Here is a 22,022-nt window from a genome sequence, read left to right on the forward strand (position 1 = left end):
ACTTATTGACAGTTTAGGGAACATACTTTAAAGGTATGTATACATGATTTAGAAAAACACACCTTTTTTCTTGCATGAATGATTTTTAGATTGTTGTTTGGTACATTTAGCATGAAAACAAAGACACACAAGTGTGCTTGAGGTGTATATGTGAGGTAGTAGTCATTATGATTAGAGATCTTTATAAATCAAAATGCTCAAGTCTCTGTTTTGTAACACAGGCATGCATTGTAATAGTTGTGTTACAGATTGAAATGGTGTTACAGATTGTTACACTGGTGTTTACAAATTGCATCGGCAGTGTTGCAGCTTGAATTTAAACAGTGGATTTACAGATTGTAAAAGTGCTGGTACAGATTGTAGCAGTGGTGTCACAGGTTGTTACACTTGTGTTTACAAATTGTATAAGCGGTATTGCTCATTGTAACAGTAGAGTTACAGAGTGTAACTGTGTTGGTACGTGTTGTTGCAGTGGTGTTACAGATTGTATCAGTGGGGTTACAGATTGACAGATTGTTACATTGGTGTTTACAAATCATATCAGAGTTGTTGCAAATTGTAACAGTAGGTTTACAGAGTGTAACAGCGTTGATACAATTTTTTTTTAGTGGTGTTTCAGGCTTGGTAACATATGATAAGAGACATACTGGAGCATTGCATGCCTAGAACTGAAAGTCTAATTACTGGTCAATTTAATTGTTAAAGCAATAAAAAAAATACCCTCAGTAAATGCTAGTCATCTTCGAATAATCAAACCCCAAGTAGTATTTTTGGGAATGTGCACGTGTATAATGAAGGACTGTCAGATTGATGGTGTGGATAATTTTATGTTGCATATTTGAGTAGGTTAAACTTCTTTGTATCAGTGATTCCTGGTAATAAACTAGCATGAGAATAGTAAACTGTCTAGTCTCTTCATGAATGTTCACTGGGTGTTTACCCCATATATGTACATGTAGGATGATTTCTTTCACTCTTTAACTTCATGCTATTCATCATTTCAAGCTTAACAACTTGAGCAATTTTTTGACACGTGATGTTTTTGGACCAGTAAAAGTATGTATAAAGAGATGTGAACAGAGCCTATTACTTGAAAAGTGTTAAAAATGCATGGGCTTAGGTGGAACGTCTACACCCCCTGACTTGATGTTGTCTTTTTTAAATCTTCTCAATAAAAACTCATGGGATTCTAAATATGTATTTAAATGACTTTTTAAAAGTTTGAACTACATCACTGCAAATAATCAGACTGTTTTTTGACCAGTTTCTCACATATTCATTGTGAAAAGCAGAAAAGCAGAACTGATGACATACAGTCTACCACATGGTTAATATGGCACCCTAAACTTAACAACTGCCAAATCAACCCATGGCCACAGCTCGTCAAATGATTAGCATATTCATGATACTGTAAACACCTAGCCCATTTAGGCCTGGAACATCACAAAGATAAAGTTACCTCCCTTTGGTAAACTTTGAGGAAGAATAAAACGGATGAGGAATTTCATTTGTTTCACAATGGCAGTAAAGTAGACTTTACCATCATCATGATTTCCTCCACACATAAAGCTGATAATCAAAACAATGTTAAATTTGAATGAAATGTATTATTAGGTTGAAATATCTTAAAATATAAACCAGGTTACATATTGAGGTGGTATTAACTTTCCAACGATTTCTGGTAAAAACACGGGGACGTTAGCTATATACATGTAGGTATACATTCTTGTAGATGGAGGTTATTAGGTACAGTGTATGTTTTTTGTGATATGTGAGGATTTTTCAGGGTTTTCATGCAGGATAATAGGAGGACATTTTATAGTGAAATCCAGTGTAGATCAGAAGTTCCCTGTCATGCTGAGAGTGCCACAACCCGGTTAGTGGCTTTGTCTGCGGTATATGTACCCTAATCCTTCTCACAGATATTGGTAATGTAGAAAGTGGAATATTACATTTCTTTGCCAGCCTTTTGGAAAAGTAAACATACGAGTATGTTTGTCATTAGATGGTCTAACCGTGTGAGAAAAAAAGAAACAATATTCCTGCTAAAATTACATATGCATTGGCTGAAATGAGCAGACTAGATGTCCCAAATTTTAGAAGAAATAGGGAAAATAAATTTAGACTGGAGTGCTTGTCAAACCTTGAGAGAACTCTTGTCATCAGAAAACTTAGTCTGAAGCTATGATCATTTATTTATATTTTATTATTCAATTCTGACTATTGTAACAAACATTGGTATGGAAGAATTTGTGTAGAGAAATGTGTTTAAAGTCTGTAGTTCTGTTAATATAGCCAGCTACGAGTTATTATTATAATCATATTTACAATAGATGCTGGACCATTACTTGTATATACAGGGACCGAATTCACTTCCAAAAAAAAAAAAAGAATTTTCTTTTCTAACATATACGTCTTTTGCCTGACATTGGGTGTTTCTTTGAAGACGTTCTTAATTTGAAAGGATTCGTACAAATGAAATCTGTTTTTTCTTCTAATGTTCTTTATTCTTCACTCTTGTATTCCCCCTCCTTTGATGTCTTAAATTTTCTTCAATTTCTCCCAGAGAATGGATTTGTGATTAATCATGAATTGCAAAGGCTTTCAGTCAGAAAGTGCATGTTTGTGTCAGGATCTGGCTGGAGAGTAGGATTCTTTAATACCGAAGTGTGCTGATACCATGCATATCTCTCTCTGTGTGATGGTGCTAAAATTAATTTGTGGAGACAATATGTGTTGGTCACAGTCACAGCAGTTGTATTTCTTTGTAGGTCAAATTACTTCACTGCAAAAACGGTGATTAAACTTGGAAGAAAATCAAATATTTGCATGTAACGTTGTCCCATCATATTTACAAACAAGAAAAAAGGAGTTGTGAATATGTTATTGTATATAAATCTGATTAACAGGTGAATTAATGCCCCTGAATTTTCAGATAACGCAATATTGGTTTTGCACAAAATACATAGAATTGTTCATTGATTGTGATGTTCTTAAATCTGTGTTCAGATCTGACTGCTCTCCTGTTTCATTTTTGACTGAACGTATTGTTCGTGTATCTTCCTCTTAACATTTCTGAATCCGACCTCTTCCATGCAATATAATTGTGTTTTTGGGATCACAATTCCACAGACAAGTTTTTCAATGATGAGAATGAACTATTTCACTGATGCCAGTCATCCTTCCTACCACTGCCTTTGTTTGCTACAATGTGTATGCTGTAACCAGATCGACTTTGCCAATTATTTCATTTGGCGGGCTCATGTTGGCTTCCTCTCCGACTGCGGGAAGGTCTGTCAGCAACCTGCAGTGGTCGTGGGTATTCTTGAGTACGGCGTGAAACAGCAATAAAAATAAATAAATAAATAAATAAATATTTCATTCTGTATTGATGGAAATGTGCTTCAGTTGCACTGTTCTGCAACACCTGATCAGAAATCGGATATCTGCTCCAAAGTGTCATTTTATCTGCTGTACCATTGTTGTATTGTATGCATAGGTAAGCTTTTGTAAGCAGATAACACAGCATTGTATTGAATTATCTTAGGTCAGCTGTGTTCCTCTTTTCACCATTTTCCAACGCCAAGTTTGGCATTAAACATCCAATACGAAATCAGAACAGTATATTTACCTTGAAATGTCATGTGAATCTTGTAGTGCATTCCTGCTATATACATTTATTGTGGTTTTGTTTTTAATTTATGTTTAAGTTTGTTTTTATGTCTATGCTTCACAGTATTTTTTGATATGCATCATTCAAAAAGTGCAAATGTAACAGGCACTTGGTAAAAATCTGTTTTGTAAAAAGTACCCTTTAAAGGATTTAAACCCAAAAACATCTGTTGCTTGTGTGATTATATACATTTAGATAAAACCATTTTTTAGTATTTTTTTTTTTTTTTACTAGTTTCCTTTGTATATTGTTGGGCTCCCACTTGTTGCCAAGATAATCTTACGCATGATATTAAAATTCCTTACACATAAATTTGTATTGGTTTGTTATTTGTGCAAAAGTTCGGATCCAGCCTTTAACAAGGAAAAGATATTGCTTTTGTATGTGTACAAAAATCTGATTTTCATTCTTAGTTAGACGAGATTCAGGGACAGTGGACAAAAGTGCAGTGCTTGGGGCCATAACCCTGGGCACTTAGGCTGCCTGTTTGGATGTGCACCTGTTTGTTTGGTAGTGTATCAGTGGAACCAGGGTTACCTTCTCTGCAGTTGGTCGCACTAGACACTGGCCTAGCCACCGCGGAATCTTACTTTAACCTGACCTGGTGTGATCAGCGGAGTTGGAGCAGCACGCTGAAATGACCAACTGCAACACAATAAAGATGTACAAAGAACAAATCAGGGTGGTTTAGTCAGAACAGACACAAACTATTTCCGCATATAAACCCTGTAAAAGAATCCTGGCTCTAAGCTCTGGTAAATGCTTTAATTTACTATTTATTCCCCATACTCTAAGTGCGCCTCTGGGTCCATTCCAGCTGCAGTAGTACTTCACCCCCAATGCCTACCAGGCCGGCCCAGAATGTCAAACTCTCCACTGCTGTTTCACTTAGCTCACCGAACGTCGTTGTTGAACTGCTGACTAACCGCAAGATCGATACCTATAATTTAATTTTTCATTTATTTAACAACAAATATATTCAACGTCTTCATGATTCCATGGCCAATATCCAACAGTATAAACGTCACAATGGACAGAGAAGTAATTTCACAAGTTGAACTACTGCCTTTCCTATAAATAACTATTGTCCTTTATACAAAAGCCTGTCCAAATTCACACCACAAAATGTTCCATGAACAGCTCCTGTGTTCACGGTGTTCATCTGGCAGTATAACCTCCATCCATCATGAGGGTAGATCCAGTCATGTTGTCCCCAGCAGATGTACACAGAAACACAACTGTATCAGCTATCTGATAAAACAATTAAAAAGGGCCTGAATTTACAAGAGGACCTTAATTTGTATAGTAGGGAATGTCTTACCAGATTTAAGTGACATGATTACAGGATCATGAGCATTTTTAAATGAAAGATTTAAAGAGACACTTTTTTCTTCACATACAGAAAAATGTAAATTGTAAAATAGTTTTTAAAAAGTAAGTTTTTGTAGTCATCAGCATACATTAACTTAGATGAAGAACTATCCAGAAATATAAACACTTTGGACATGTTATCTGACTGAACATCCAATCTGACTGAACATCGAAACTGACTGAGCATTCAATCTGACTGAACATCCAATCTGACTGAACATTCAATCTGACTGAACATCCAATCTGAACATCCATTCTGACTGAACATTCAATCTGACTGAACATCCAATCTGACTCAACATCCAATCTGACTCAACATTCAATCTGACTGAACATCCAATCTGACTCAACATTCAATCTGATTGAACACCCAATCTGACTTTAAATTCAATCTCACTGAACATCCAATCTGACTTTACATTCAATCCGACTGAACATCAAACCTGACTTAACATTCAATCTAACTGAACATCCAATCTGACTTTACATTCAATCTGACTTTACATTCAATCTGATTGAACATCCAACCTGACTTTACATTCAATCTGACTGAACATCCAATCTGACTCTACATTCAATCTGACTGAACATCCAATCTGAATGAACATCCAATCTGACTTTACATTCAATCTGACCTTACATTCAATCTGACTGAACATCCAACCTGAGTTTACATTCAATCTGACTCAACATCCAATCTGACTTTACATTCAATCTAACTTTACATCCAATCTGACTTTACATTCAATCTAACTGAACATCCAATCTGACTTTACATTTAATCTGACTGAACATCTAATCTGACTTTACATTCAATCTGACTGAACATACAATCTGGCAGAACATCCAAACTAACTTTACATTCTATATGACTGAACATCCAATCTGACTTCACATTCAATCTGACTGAACATCCAATCTGACTTTACACTCAATCTGACTGAACATCAAATCTGACTTTACATTCAATCTAACTGAACATCCAATCTGACTTAACATTCAATCTGACTGAACATCCAATCTGACTGAACATCCAACCTCACTTTACATTCAATCTAACTGAACATCCAATCTGACTTTACATTCAATCTAACTGAACATCCAATCTGACTTAACATTCAATCTGACTGAACATCCAATCTGACTTTACATTCAATCTGACTGAACATCCAATCTGACTGAACATCAAATCTGACTTTACATTCAATCTAACTGAAAATCCAATCTGACTTAACATTCAATCTGACTGAACATCCAACCTCACTTTACATTCAATCTCACTGAACATCCAACCTGACTTTACATTCAATCTGACTGAACATCCAATCTGACTTAACATTCAATCTGACTCAACATCCAACCTGACTTTACATTCAATCTGACTGAACATCCAACCTGACTTTACATTCAATCTGACTGAACATCCAATCTGACTTTACATTCTTTACATCCAACCTGACTGAACATCCAATCTGACTCAACATCCAACCTGACTCAACATCCAATCTGACTTTACATTCAATCTGACTCAACATCCAACCTGACTTAACATTCAATCTGACTGAACATCCCATCTGACTTTACATTCAATCTGACTTTACATTCAATCTGATTGAACATCCAATCTGACTTTACATTCAATCTGACTGAACATCCCATCAGACTGAACATTCAATCTGACTGAACATCCAATCTGACTTTACATTCAATATAACTGAACATCCAATCTGACTGAACATCCAACCTCACTTTACATTCAATCTGACTGAACATCCAACCTGACTTTACATTCAATCTGACTGAACATCCAATCTGACTTTACATTCTTTACATCCAACATGACTCAACATCCAATCTGACTGAACATACAACCTGACTCAACATCCAATCTGACTTTACATTCAATCTGACTGAACATCCAACCTGACTTTACATTCAATCTGACTCAACATCCCATCTGACTTTACATTCAATCTGACTGAACATCCAATCTGACTTTACATTCAATCTGACTGAACATCCAATCTGACTTTACATTCAATCTGACTGAACATCCCATCAGACTGAACATTCAATCTGACTGAACATCAAATCTGACCTTACATTCAATCTAACTGAACATTCAATATGACTTTACATTCAATCTGACTGAGCATCCAATCTGACTTTATATTCAATCTGACTTTACATCCAATCTGACTTTACATTCAATCTAACTGAACATCCAATCTGACTTTACATTTAATCTGACTGAACATCTAATCTGACTTTACATTCAATCTGACTGAACATACAATCTGGCAGAACATCCAAACTAACTTTACATTCTATACGACTGAACATCCAATCTGACTTCACATTCAATCTGACTGAACATCCAATCTGACTTTACATTCAATCTGACTGAACATCCAATCTGACTGAACATCAAACCTGACTTTACATTCAATCTAACTGAGCATCCAATCTGACTTAACATTCAATCTGACTGAACATCCAATCTGACTAAAATCCAATCTGACTGATCATTCAACCTCACTTTACATTCAATCTAACTGAACATCCAATCTGACTTTACATTCAATCTGATTGAACATCCAATCTGACTTTACATTCAATATGACTGAACATCCCATCAGACTAAACATTCAATCTGATTGAACATCCAATCTGACTTTACATTCAATCTGACTGAACATCCAATCTGACTTTACATCCAATATGACTGAACATCCAATCTGACTTTACATTCAATTTGAATGAACATCCAACCTGACTTACATTCAATCCAAATGAACATCCAATCTGAATGACCATTCAATCTGACTGAACATCCAACCTGACTGGACTGGCCTATCCAATCCAACTGAACATCTAATCTGACTGAACATCCAATCTGACTGAACATCCAATCTGACTGAACATCTGATCAAACTGAACATTCAACCTGACTGAACATCCAATCTGACTGAACATCCAATCTGACTGAATATCCAACCTCACTTTACATCCAACCTGACTGAACATCCAACCTGACAGAATATCCAATCTGACTGAACTGGACTGAATGAACATCCAAACTGACTGAACATCCAACCTGACTTTACATCCGACCTGACTGAACATCCAACCTGACAGAACATCCAACCTAACTTTACATCCAACCTCACTTTACATTCAATCTGACTGAACATCCAATCTGACTTTACATTCATTCTGACTGAACATCCAATCTGACTGAACATCCAATCTGACTGAATATCCAACCTCACTTTACATCCTATCTGACTGAACATTTAACCTGACTGAACTGGACTGACTGAACATCCAATCTGACTGGATGGAGAAATCCATCAAATGACCATTCTGTCTGACTGTTTCAGAAAAATACAAAATGACAATACCAGTAAATCAATTCTTAGATACCTGGTCAACTTCCACTAACTTCCCTGTTGGATGTCTTGCCTTCACATACATGTCCTAAAACAGAAGAAGAAAACTAGAATCCAGATGTCTGAAATACCTCCACATTTCCAAGAATAACAAAAGGAAAATGAAACTATAAATAATACTCAAGCTGTCAACATTTTTAAGCATTTTTAGAAATTTAGATATACACAAAACTTCTGGGAAATTGATGCCATACAGAAGTTGCATGGACAAAATCTGTCTACATGAATATCCATTATTTCACCAAGTACCTAAACTGGAGTTATTATCAAAAGAATTTCTCCATTGCCATAAAACTTAAGCATGCACAAGTTTAGAAGATAGACAAGATGTATGGTAAGTTTCATCAAAATCAGCACTGTAGTTTGGAAGTAGGTGCATGGACAAAGTCGTGTTTAGAGAGGAGCTGACAGACAGAAAGATGGTGTTAAAAAAATGAATGAGTGAGTGAGTGAGTGAGTGCTTGGGGTTTAAGGTCGTGCTTAACAATTTTTCAGTCATATGACAGCTATTTAAAAAATGAACACATGCACAGCAATGTCCCCTAAGACAAGATCACTGTTACAAGAACAGGTAGTCCTAAAGGGAAGTGTCAGGATTATGGGTGGAAGAGTGATCGGAGTAAACTACCGACCTTCAATAGGTACGTGACAAACCTCGCTATTCAAAAACAAGTCTGAACCAGGAGGAGCTGGAATAGAATGTGCTCTTCTTTGTTAAGGGCACGTTGACAGTCGCAATGAGACAGCACTTTAAGCCAGAGCTGCCACCCACAGAACATGAGTGGACTACATACTGGATTACTCAGTGTCAGTAAACAGTGGTTAGATGGAGCATCATGTCTGGTGTCCTCTACATAAGTGGAAATGCAATGTACTGGATTACTCAATGTCAGTATTAAAGCTGTGGATAGATGGAGCATCATGTCTGGTGTCCTCAACATTAGTGGAAATGCAATGTACTGGATTACTCAATGTCAGTATTAAAACTGTGGTTAGATGTAGCGTCATGTCTGGTGTCTTTAGTTTGGTATTTCAGTGAGGCATCACTGTAAAGAGGGCAACTTCTGAAAGGAGTCAAAGGTTTGCTGGGGCCAAAATAAGGTAAGTTAAAATGAAGACACAAGAGTAGAGAAGCCAAGACTGAAAGAAGCAAAGAGATCGAGGCAAATCAAGTTCATTCTGTCCAAATCTAACAAGCAAACCCAAGAAAGGAAAAAATGTTCATGGCTCAATGACATATTGACAATATTTATTTTATTTTATTGATAGGTGTATTACGCCGTACTCAAGAATATTTCACTTATACGACGGCGGCCGGCATTATGGTAGGAAAAAACCCATGACCATGGCAGGTTGCTGGCAAACCTTCCCACAAACAGTCAAAGAGGAAGCCAACATGTGCTGGACTTGAACTCACAGCGACCACATTGGTGAGAGGCTCCTGGGTCATTACGCTGTGCTAGCGCGCTAACCAACTGAGCCACGGAGGCCCCAACATTGACAACAGTATAATTGCATTACTGTGTTGACTGAAGAATACGGTGAACAAACTTAAGCATTACCTTGGCTTCCTCATAAGGTATCCCTTTCTCTTCTGCATCTACTTGTATTGTCTGTGTGGCCACTGCAAATAAACAAAAGTAATGTTAAATTGATTATTCGCATGACAGATTGATGGCAGGTTCAGGGTAAATACGTTGTTTCAATCTGTTACTTCGCACATACAGCCTGACTGGAATGGGTCACGTAAAATCGTCATTCCGTCTAGAACACTACAAAAATGAAAAACTTCCCAATGAATATGGAAAAATGGTTTGTCCTTGTAGCTGAATTATCATGCAATATCTGGCTTGAAATGACATCAAAACAAGGTGGCATTAAACACTAAGATTACCACCAAGGAAATGCACAGGTCTTTGCATAGGCCCCTCTCCCTGTTGCCAGAAGTCTTGTGTGTTTGCTGTGGAGCTTGCTATTTTAGTGTAAAGCAACGGACAGATAATTACGTTGGATCAATGGAAATGTCACAAGAATTCAGTAAATTCTGGTAGTATTTTACCCCTGACAAGCAGCACCTGGATTCACGATGTTTCTGCTATTATGAATCATAGACAGCATCAACATAAGATTTGAAGGCAGATACGAGTCAGCACACACTATTCCAGGCAATACATGCTAAGTGCATACTGATAATTACTTTTAATAACTTACTTGGTGAGTTTATCAACCCTGGACAGACTGCATTACACGTCACTCCAAATTCTGCAGCATCCAATGCTACAGCCTGAAAAACAGAACAGCCATTTAAAAAAACATGATATGAACACATCTGCAAGATAGGTATCTCCGGTCACCCAAATTAGCACTGTGAAAACAATGTGCGACAAAAGACATGTTTACATGATATACTCCCAATTCTTCCTGGTATTTCTTTAGAAAAAGAGTTTTTGGACATGACTGTTGCATCAATAATTTGAACTCATCTTTCACTGAAACTTTATCAATGGAAAAAGAAGAGAAAGATAAAGATCTGAATGACTACAGTGGGTTTACGTCAACAAGTGGGTGGATTTTCAGGAAAACATCATCAACATGTGAAACTGCATGTATATTTCAAAACTTGCAAATCTCATTTGTTGATTTATTGATTTATTTCATTGGTGTTTAAGCCATACTAAAGAATATTTCACTTATACGACGGCGGTCAGCATTATGGTGGGTGGAAATCAGCCGGAGCCCAGGGGAAACCCACGACCGTCCGCAGGATGCTGTCAGACCTTCCCATGTACCGCTGGAGAGGAAGCCAGAATGAGCTGGACTTGAACTCACAGTGACCGCAAATCTCATTTGTACATTTATCATTAAATAAATACCATATTAGTACATCATATATATTTATGGTCATTAAGTCATTAGAAATTATAAAACACTTGACGTCAACAAATATTTGACATGGTTATTAAAAAACATGAAATGTATATTGTAATTTCAAGGACTTTAGAAGTGTATTTAAAAATGCCCAGGTACGAATGTAATTTTTTGGTAATTTAAGAGCAATTTCTCCTTCATGTTAATTTGTAGGGAAAATTTAGTACCTTTGTCAAACCCAGAAGACCATGTTTTGTTGTTGTGTAAGCTACTTTGTTAGCTGCTCCAATAATACTATGAACTGATCCAATGTTGATAATTCGACCCCAACCTAAATAAAGAGGCAAAAATGATGCATTAATTACAATAATTATAAAATAGAATACATGTGCATCTCTCCAAACATTTTGCATATTGGGACTGATAAATACAAGTAAAATTTCACAATTTGTTCAAATTTCATTGACAAAACTTAGACCTTTTTTCCACCTTAATATATGCATAAAATGACTGAAGTATGAACACTGAATGGCCACATGTGCTAACCTTTGCATGGCAACGTAATTGATACTACATGTATCATAAGATAACATAATTATACAACTCCACCAGGCAACATAATTACAACTCCATCAAGCAACATTATATAAAACTTCATGAGGCAACATAATTTATACTTCTAATAAGAAGCTTTAATTAAAAGAGCATGTAGTTTATAACTTTAAGAGGCAACATATAGGTAACACCACAAGACACCATGTTTTGTAACTTTACAGGCACACCAGGATTCATAACACTATGTACAATTTCATGTTCATGACAAATATGAAAAAGGGTCACACATACCAAGGCAGGCATGATTTGCTGGTCCATAAAATAACATATGTTTTACCTAGCAAAAGGAGAAAATTTTAACTTTTTATGAACAGTAAAAACATTTGCATCTAGTGCAAATTTTTCATCTGACTGACCAGTCACCTTTCTCCTTCATCTTGGGTAGAAATCTCTGGATCAGTAGGAATGGAGCTGAGAGATGAAGGGCAAGCATCTCCTCCCATTTTGACCAATGAAATCTCTCCAGTGATTCCACATGTTGTATTCCTACAGGGAATTTAAAAGCAGGACAGGTATTAAACAATATTAAAATATATACCATATTTTATGACAAAATTGTACGCATTTAACCAAGAGACTTTACCAAAGGTCCAAAGGCGCAGTATTTAAAGGAGACTAAAAGAAATAACGAACAACCACATTGTTCACAAGGTACAAAAAAACTACCTCTTTTTTTTTTTTACAAGCTATAACGGAGGTCATCACATTCACCACAGACAAATAATCATTTACAATGTTCAGAACAGAGAACTTTTAGGATAACTAGATTACGTGGAAATGATTACATGAAACTGCTTTGTTCGCAAAAAAGAAAATCAAAAGAGACTGAGACAAGTAACTAAAAGCAACGTTCACAAGGAGACTAGGATAATAACTACCAGTATCAGCACTGTTCACATGGAGATTGTAGGATAAGTAACTACATGTTTTGTTGACAAAGAGGCTAGGATAAGTAAATAACTGCCATGGTAGCGAGGAGATTAGGATAATATCTACAGGTACGAGTATTGTTCATAAAGAGATTATTTATTTATTTGATTGGTGTTTTATGCCGTACTCAAGAATATTTCACTTATACGACGGCGGCCAGCATTATGGTGGGTGGAAACCGGGCACAGCCCGGGGGAAACCCACGACCATCCGCAGGTTGCTGACAGACCTTCCCACATACGGCCGGAGAGGAAGCCAGCATGACTTGAATTCACAGTGACCGCATTGGTGAGAGGCTCCTGGGTCATTACGCTGCGCTAGCGCGCTAACCGACTGAGCCACAGAGGCCCCGTAAAGAGATTATAAGATAAGTAACTATATGTGTTGCTGACAAGGAGACTAGCATAACAATTACCACCTTTGTTCACAAGGATACTATAGGATAACTATCTACCTACTTTGTTCACAAGAGGACTAGGATAACAATTACCTGCTTTGTTCACAAGGATACTACAGGATGACTAACTACCTATTTTGTTCACAAGAAGACTAGTATAACAATTACCAGCTTTGTTCATAAGGATACTATAAGATAACTAACTACCTATTTTGTTAACAAGAAGACTAGGATAACAATTACCTGCTTTGTTCACAAGGATACTATAAGACAACTAACTACCGATTTTGTTCACAAGGAGACTAGGATAACAATTACCCACAGCGTTCACAAGGATACTATAGGATAACTACTTATTTTGTTCACAAGAAGACTAGGATAACAATTACCTGCTTTGTTCACAAGGATACTATAGGATAACTACATACCTATTTTGTTCACAAGAAGACTAGGATAACAATTACCCACACCGTTCACAAGGATACTAGAGAATAACTAAACTACCTATTTTGTTCACAAGAAGACTAGGATAACAATTACCCACACCGTTCACAAGGGTACTAGAGAATAACTACACTACCTATTTTGTTCACAAGGAGACTAGGATAACAATTACCCACATCGTTCACGAAGAGATTACAGGATAAGGTCCTACCTGTCCTTTTCACTTGGAGGCTAGGATTATACTTACCAGCAGTATTTAAAAGGAGACTACTGGGTAAGTAACTAATTGCCGTGTTTATAAGGAAACTGTAGGACAGGCAACTATCGAGTCTGTTCACAAGGAGACTAGAATAATAATTACCAGCATTGTTCACAATGAGACTACAGGATGCGTAACAACCTGTTTTGTTCACAAGGAGACAAGGGTAATAATTACCAGCAATGTTCACAATGAGATTATAGGATAAGTGACTACCTGTTTTGTTTACAAGGAGACTATAGGATAAGTAAATACCTGTCTTGTTCACAAGGAGATTAGGATAATAGTTACCAGCATTGTTCACAAGGATATCAACACCCGCTGGAAAGAGACCAAAGACCTGATCAACAAAGTTGTGGATTTCCTCCGGCCTTAACAGATTAACCGGTACAAACTGAACTGACTGGTTTGGATGACATTTAAGGCTGAAACAACAAACATAAGTCAATATACAAACTTGGTTAAATCTGGTTTACTACATTATTAAAATAAAAACCAAACTGCATAATTAAACATTTTTTTTTTGAGATGTGTTCAACGCCTTGCTAAAGAATACTTCACATTACTCCTATGTCATTTCTCTACTAGTATATGGGCTGATTTAAGGAGAATTCCATGCAACATGCCAGGTACAAATCACCTGACTTACAGCTGCAAGCACAACAGCTGGGGCTGGTTCTGAACACATGGCTGAACATCACTGGTCTTGGGTCTTCCATTTTTCTCAAGGACTCCCTTAGATGCATTTAATTTACTCATTTTATTTATTTGATTGGTGTTTTACGCCGTACTCAAAAATATTTCACTATAAGATGGCAGCCACCATTATGGTGGGAGGAAACCGTGCAGATCCCGGGGGAAACCCATGACTTTCCCATGCACTTCCAGAGAGGAAGCCAGCATTAGCTGGACTTGAACTCACAGTGACCGCATTGGTGAGAGGCTCCTGGGTCAATGTGCCACAATGGCGTGTTAACCCCCTCAGCCACACAGGCCCTGGCTCTAATTTAATTTAAACTTACATGTTTAATTCTGCCACAATATTAGTAATGGTAGAGTCCTGGCCCAGACCTGTCACAACAACCGAACAGCCCTTGGTTACCAATGTTTTGACAACTGCCAATCCTACTCCAGAGGTGGAGCCTGTTACCAAGGCGACCTTATCTTCCATACTATTCTGTGTAAAAACAATTAATGAAATAATGAATAATTACAGTATAAAATGGGACTTTTAATTAAGGGTCCTAATCGATAAAATCATGAAGATCATCATGAATGAAGACAGAAAAAAAACACAACTTACAGCCTTGTGTGATCAAAATGTCCCAAAATGTGCGATACTTGAAGCAAATACAAAAACTGAACATTAATTTTAAAATAATGTTCAATTATACCAGATAATATAATACTGTAGTTAGCTGTCAGAAAATTAAGTTTGGGCCTTTGGCTAATATTTTAAAGCTGTCATTTTAGGCATAAGTCTTACATAATAAAACCAAATGGATTCACCGCCTCTTCCTTTACAGGAGGAAAAAAAACACAAGGAAAACAAACACAGGATATCTTTTGCAGACCGTCTCGTCACGTTTTTATGTTGTTCAAACAACTTCGGGTTGCTGCTTAGCACTGAACAGTTTTGCGTCAAACATCCATGAAGTGATGTAGTCCTACTTATAAAGATAAGGTAATGTAGGACTTGGGATACAAAATACATACCGGTAGTGGTATAGGTATTATAGGGTTTGTAGCCCAAGTAGGACGTTTTGGCCCGTGTGTTGATGACATTAGAGGGATATTTTCAATTTGTTTGACATATTTCAATTTGTACCGGTCCATCCCATTTGTTAAATAACACCCCTCCCTGCTCCGACCACATAATCACACTCCTCGCTCACAATCACATGGGCACAAGTGCTTCTTCATCACCGCTGTTGACTGTAAATTTGACATCACCGCAGCCGAGTTCATCGATTGCCGTAAAATTACCTGCATCTGAATTAAAACTGTCTATAAAATATTGAGATGCCAGAGATACCCAAGAATACAGACACCTGGGAGTATAAATGTCCATGATACCTTTAACTCTAGACCTTGTTATGGACGAACAAAAGAGAGGCGATAGGTTGACAAGTTGTCAAAACACAGCTGACCGCTAATTCAGCCGCTAAGTACACGTGGTTAACACTGAGGAGTTACGTAAGGGGAGACAACTGCGGAATGCATTCCTGCCTCAGGAGGCTGTACCTGCTGTTACACCTCAATGAAACCTTGAATCCTTCATCTCTAAATTTAGACAATCTTTATGAAAATCGTTTTTGTTACCTTCAAACTGATTGGAATTCCTTGTTTACTTCGTTGATATCTGTTAGCATTGTAAAGTTGAACTACCTATAAACAAACAGACTTACTTTGATGTAGGCCTAAATATAAGTTTCCTCGTAGCTTGACGTTAAAAGTAATTATAAGTGGAATCAAAACAATACATCCGTCATTTTGGAAATTAGACCATATTTCTGAAAATTGTTTTCGTTATACATTTAAAATATTTTGAACTCATGGCCATCGCTATATAGCATGTTTAACTTAGCACATGAATAATTGTACTGTAAAATAAAGTTGAACGATTTTTTATTGCTGTTGTTGTAAATTTGATTTTCTTGGTGTAAAATCGGGAATTGTTTTGGGGTTTTTTCATTTTATTGTTTGATTAGTGTTTTACGCTTTATTAGAGGATATTTTACCTTCATTATGCTATGATCGTTTCGTACCATCGTGTTATCGCTTCGTGCCATCGCTTCACGCCATCGTGTCATCGCTTCGTGCCATCACCTCGCAATGGAACGATGGACGGCACGATGGTACGATGATGACTTTATCCGGCTTCCATAACTTTCTGCATAGTTTATGATGGTGTTGAGCGTGAATTGTTTTGGGAATCTCTCTTGTGATTATCCACCTGGGAGTCCATTTTGGTTGATGAATGTCTGTTTCAACGCCTGGATTAGAACAATATGTCAATATTTGAGACCAAATCCTCCTAACGGTCTGTCAAAGACCCACTGTCTAATAAAAAGACAATGCTCGATCGTCCACGCGGCGAATTACGGCACAATCAATAGTTTTTTTAAAAAGCTGACAGAATATATACTGAATCGATAATGAAGAGAAATGAGTTGCTTTTTTATGCCTAAAATGGTCCAGGCGTTCAGTTAACAAACACGCCTCGTTCGCCTTGTCTGGATGAACAGTTAATGACTGAAATGAACTAGCATGCTTTGTACACCATTTGGGTAGTCATTTCATCCATTCGCCTAGAACACTCCTTGCGTTTTTCCATCATCATTGAAAACTGTCGAATGTTTCTCTTTGCATGATTCCGTCCTATTTTCGTACTTTCTATACTTGCTTAGTTCTTTGGTGGTTTGAGTTAAACGTCGTTTGGGAATTGATCCTGCGATTATTGACCAGTAAGTCAATTTTAGTTGATAAAAGACTCAATCTCTCAGTGGCCAGCCAAAGCTCATTTTACTCTCTTCGAGAAAATCATTCCAACCATTATATGCTTGCATGTACCATTGTTCCACTCGATCATGTTCCTGACAACAACAACAACTCAACAATTCCAAAAGCTATATATTACTCCAGCAGCTCAAGGCCGGTGACTGAGCCATTTTGCACAATGGCCTCTAATTTGCATAAAACTAGTGCAATAACTTTGAAGTACCGGTAATGAAATGAAACAAATCTGACTAACACGCATTTTTCACATTGGCGGTTGCCATGGTAACCAAGGCTATCTTAAATTTTCACGGATTTTGTATTTTAACAAATGTAGGCAAGATGGTGCAAATTAGCCTATCAGAAATATAGTTCATGCTAGTTAAAAGTGTGCAGCTTCGTAGACAGCAAGACAGAGATTACTCTCATGGGCGAGTAGTATACTGTTATTCTTCAACCTTTTCGCATGTTTGCAGGGTGTTTATTCAAACACCCATTTGGTAGAGTGTCCACTTCGATCCTGTAGCGTCAATCCTGGGTCGAGTGACACCTAAGACTTTAACAGAGGAAGTAACTTCCTCGCTTGGCGCTCAGCATGAAGGGCATAGAGTAACAACTGGTTGACCCGTATCAGCATAATGGCTCGGGCGGAGCGGCTTACTTGGCTTCGGTAAGTCGTTTCAGTGAAGCAGCACTAGATAAAAGAGCGGTGGAAATCAACAAGCAACAAGGAGGCACATCATATGCACACTAAGGATTCCTTCGTCGTCATTTGACTGAAAAATTGTTGAGTATCACGTTAAACCCTATGCACTTATTCACTCACTCTGAAGGCACTATTCTGTGTTGGCTGATCATTTTTTTTTCTTTTTTGGTGTACAACTGAAATTGCAGCCCAATCCAATCAATGTAGTTTTGTCTCTAAAATCATATGGAAAAAGTGCATAAAATGCACTGGAAGCTGCACTTTCAGATAATTTTTAAGAATGTTTAAGATATACTGTGAGCTTCTAATTCAATGAACCCCAAACAGAAAAACAGTCTCTGTCTCTTCAGATAATTAAAAGTTACGTAAACAATTTATCTTGAAATATTTTAATGACGCTCTGTAAATTGACTCTTTAACTATTGTCATGCGCAGCATGGGTGTTTGAAACTGGAAACATCTAGACATCCTGTAATGCCCCAATAAATGTTACGTGCACAAAAGACGTTACTTTGGGGGATGCTTAAACTTATATCTTTCTAGTAGGATGTCATCTTACCTTTCAAACAAACGCCAAAACACCTTTCTAAGATCAACAGAACTCTGAGAATCAGGAAAAAATAAGAAACTAAATTTGCAATTAGCGTCGCTGCATTTGTGTTTGTGTGCGTTTTTTAAATTTTTTTTTGGGTTTTTTTTTTTGCTTTTGGGTTGTTTTTTTTTTTTACCTAATTCTGCTTATGCCATTGTCCTAGACGTCGTATATCTCGCTACTATGTAAGCATTTGTATATGAGCAGTGATAAGGACACCCTAGCTGAGGTAAACTGCAAATAGGCCGCCTTTCGGTGCTTATACATGTGACCAATTCGCCAACAATGGACCTCCGAGGCCGACGTGGTTAGCATGTCAGCGCTGCGTAATGACTCACCAATGTGGTCGCTGTGAGTTCAAGTCCAGCTCATGTCGGCTTTCTCTCCGGCCGTACGTGGGAGGTCTGCCAGCAACCTGCGGATGGTCGTGGGTTTCCCCCGGGCTCTGCCCGGTTTCCTTCCACAATAATGCTGGCCGCCGTCGTATAAGTGAAATATTCTTGAGTACAGCGTAAAACACCAATCAAATAAATAAATAAATTTAAGTTTGCATGTCAGTTGGAGATGGTTGGTTCTAATTCAGGGATGGAAATCGGTGGGTAGTTAAATCACCCGTATCGTGCCCTTAGCCAACCCTGTGATTTGTCCACAAGAGACGATGCGATTGTGTGATAATTAAAGGACTTCTGGGCGACTGACATGTGGAACTTTATACCATAGTACTACGTCCTTGAAAACAAATATCCAATATAGTCATTGCAGTAACTTTTTAAATTGATTCAATAATTATGATGTCACCCGAGGCAATGAGCTCTTGCCGTCGAAACTGGGCTTATGCAGTTTAACGTCATGAATTAGAAAAAAGTGTTACTACTTCATTTTCTTTGAAAGCATATGGATTTTGAACATATCGATGTGCAGAGGTTTGTATTGTTACATGTCACTGACTCATTGACTGAAATAATAAACAACTGAATATAGGCGACCAGCTAAAAGAAATAAACTATAGTACAGACCTCGACCCATATGGGAAAAAATGGTTTCTTTCATGTAGGGCTATGATTTGAAAAATTAGAATAGAGAAGTCGAAACAGTAGGCATAAGTGGAATGGAGGGACAAGGGTTTAGGATTAACGCCTCAGGTGTCGTCACCTCTGGGATCAGTCAAACATGGCAAAACTCAGATATTGATAAAAATTGTATATTTATTTTTCTCAGACCTAAGCATTATAATATAGTCCTAACAGAATTTCGAACTGATCAGACTTTAATATAATTATTTTATGAAAAATCAGAAGGACGGCATCCTGGACACCGAGTCGGCATACTCCATCAGGGAACGTGTGCCGCAGAGAAATTCTTCCTTCAGTTGGTTGTATGTGTCCTACATCCGTCTGTATTTCTTTCTCTTAATGGGAGGAGCTGCACCGCCTTTTAACTGTAGAACTTCAAACTCATTGGCCGCCTGTTGGCACTAGAGGCATTACGGCCATTCGGCGGACGAACCGGTACAATGCGGCCTTCATCTTATATTCTGAGGTTAGTCTCAGACTCTGTACCTTCCTGGGTGCAGAGTCTGGGTGAAGTGAAAACAATACCCTTTCAAATGGGTTTCAGGGAAAACACGCAAAGCAGCGTTGTGAGCGGCCGACTCAGGGGATTCAAGTGTGCACCATGGCAAGCTGACACGTCACGAAGAATCTCAAACATTCGGGTATACGTGGCCTGGGATTTGTCCGGCAGAAGTCCAAACACCAATGGAAACATGTGTCTGTGTAACTTGGCATGGATGGAATAGATTGGCTTGAACTGTGGTGGGGAAGAAGAAAATGTTCCATCACAAAAAGCTTGTCTGCTTCACATAGGTATCGTAGGCTATCATGGGTCCCAAAAAGGATAATTCTGTCATGGGTACCGCTGTCTGCTAGGATAAAACTTTCTCCACTCGACGTTTCTTTCCATTCTCCAGTAAGATGGATATCTGTCCTGGATTTAGGTATTGTGGGGATAGTATTTTGTCGCTGTTTATAAAGTCTAGACTTGACAGAATCAAAGGTCGGCGTCTTCTTTGCTACTTCATCGCAGAGTTCAGGGTCGTCTTAGGCACGCAATCTTCAAGATCTTCGGTATACAGGGATGGCTTTGGGCGTGATTTCTGACAAGTGACTAGATTTCAGTGTCAGTCAGGCGATAATCGGATTATACTATTCCTCTGAGAAGTCTACGGGGTGTCCTAATCCCTTGCGTAGACATAAGAGGAATGACTGAATATAGAATCGTAGTCATAAGTGGAAGACACCAAAAAAAAAAAAAATACAGCCACAACTTTAATTGGCCCACCAGAGTGCCACCAGGGGAGGTCTGTAGGTTTGTATATTCACATTTTACCTGAAAGCGGGGCAAATCTTGATTAAAACTGATCTCCAATCGAACTGATGACGACTTTTATCATTCATTAGGCTCCTGAAGACAGTTTGGTCCGTTTCTCCCTTCCTGTCTAGTTTTGAACAGTCGTGTGGTGGAATAGGCTGATTTTCTCGCTTACGTTTTAATGTAATACTTTTAAATTTGGCATACATGCAGCTGAATGAGTGATCTAAGAAACAGTCCGACAAACTTTTGTTCTCTTTTGAAGATATTAGTATGTATGTATTTATATTAGGGGTTCTACGTCGCACTGAACAATTTTTCAGTCAAATGATGACGAGTGGTTTGATGTGTGTACATATGCTGTCTTCTTTTGGCAGGGCGAGTTCATGCCGCCAAAGTGCTGCCGCCACTGAAGTATCATGCCGAGGACACCAGTGTAAGAGTACCACTTTCGGAGAGTAGAGACGAGAAACAACTTGCTTATTTAACTCTCAGATCCGCGATATGCTTTAGACAAGATCAAACAAAGAAACACGGAGACGCTCGAATGAGTTCAATACATATATTTTAGCACAATAGACAAATAATACAACAGACAAAAATATACAAAACAATACAAATAATTAAAAAATATATAGTCTCTTACTGATGACAGCGTCTAAATCTGGATGGAATATTCCGGCTAACAAAGGCGAGTCAATTCACCTATATATAGAATTCACAGTTAATTTATTTCTTTATTTATTTGATTGGTGTTTTACGCCGTACTCAAGAATATTTCACTTATACGACGGCGGCCAGCATTATGGTGGGAGGAAACCAGGCACAGCTCGGGGGAAACCCACGA

The 22,022-nt window shown here is 37.8% G+C and overlaps 2 protein-coding genes across 2 annotated transcripts in view; one reads left to right on the top strand and one right to left on the bottom strand.

Annotated features, from left to right (window-relative positions):
• LOC135479890 (uncharacterized) overlaps nt 1–22,022 on the top strand; it is a 192,754-nt gene that overhangs the window by 9,193 nt on the left and 161,539 nt on the right. The window lies entirely within an intron of this gene.
• On the bottom strand, nt 4,461–15,184 carry LOC135479776 (D-beta-hydroxybutyrate dehydrogenase-like). The gene is made up of 9 exons (XM_064759681.1): nt 15,032–15,184; nt 14,301–14,434; nt 12,343–12,465; nt 11,592–11,695; nt 10,708–10,780; nt 10,018–10,120; nt 9,151–9,154; nt 8,471–8,524; nt 4,461–4,924 (listed from the first exon to the last, which is right to left on the bottom strand). The coding sequence occupies exons 1-9, from the start codon at nt 15,178–15,180 to the stop codon at nt 4,832–4,834; spliced, it is 837 nt and encodes a 278-aa protein (XP_064615751.1). The 5' UTR covers nt 15,181–15,184; the 3' UTR covers nt 4,461–4,831.

Source organism: Liolophura sinensis, chromosome 12 (assembly GCF_032854445.1).
Source record: "Liolophura sinensis isolate JHLJ2023 chromosome 12, CUHK_Ljap_v2, whole genome shotgun sequence".
Lineage (NCBI taxonomy): Eukaryota > Metazoa > Mollusca > Polyplacophora > Chitonida > Chitonidae > Liolophura > Liolophura sinensis.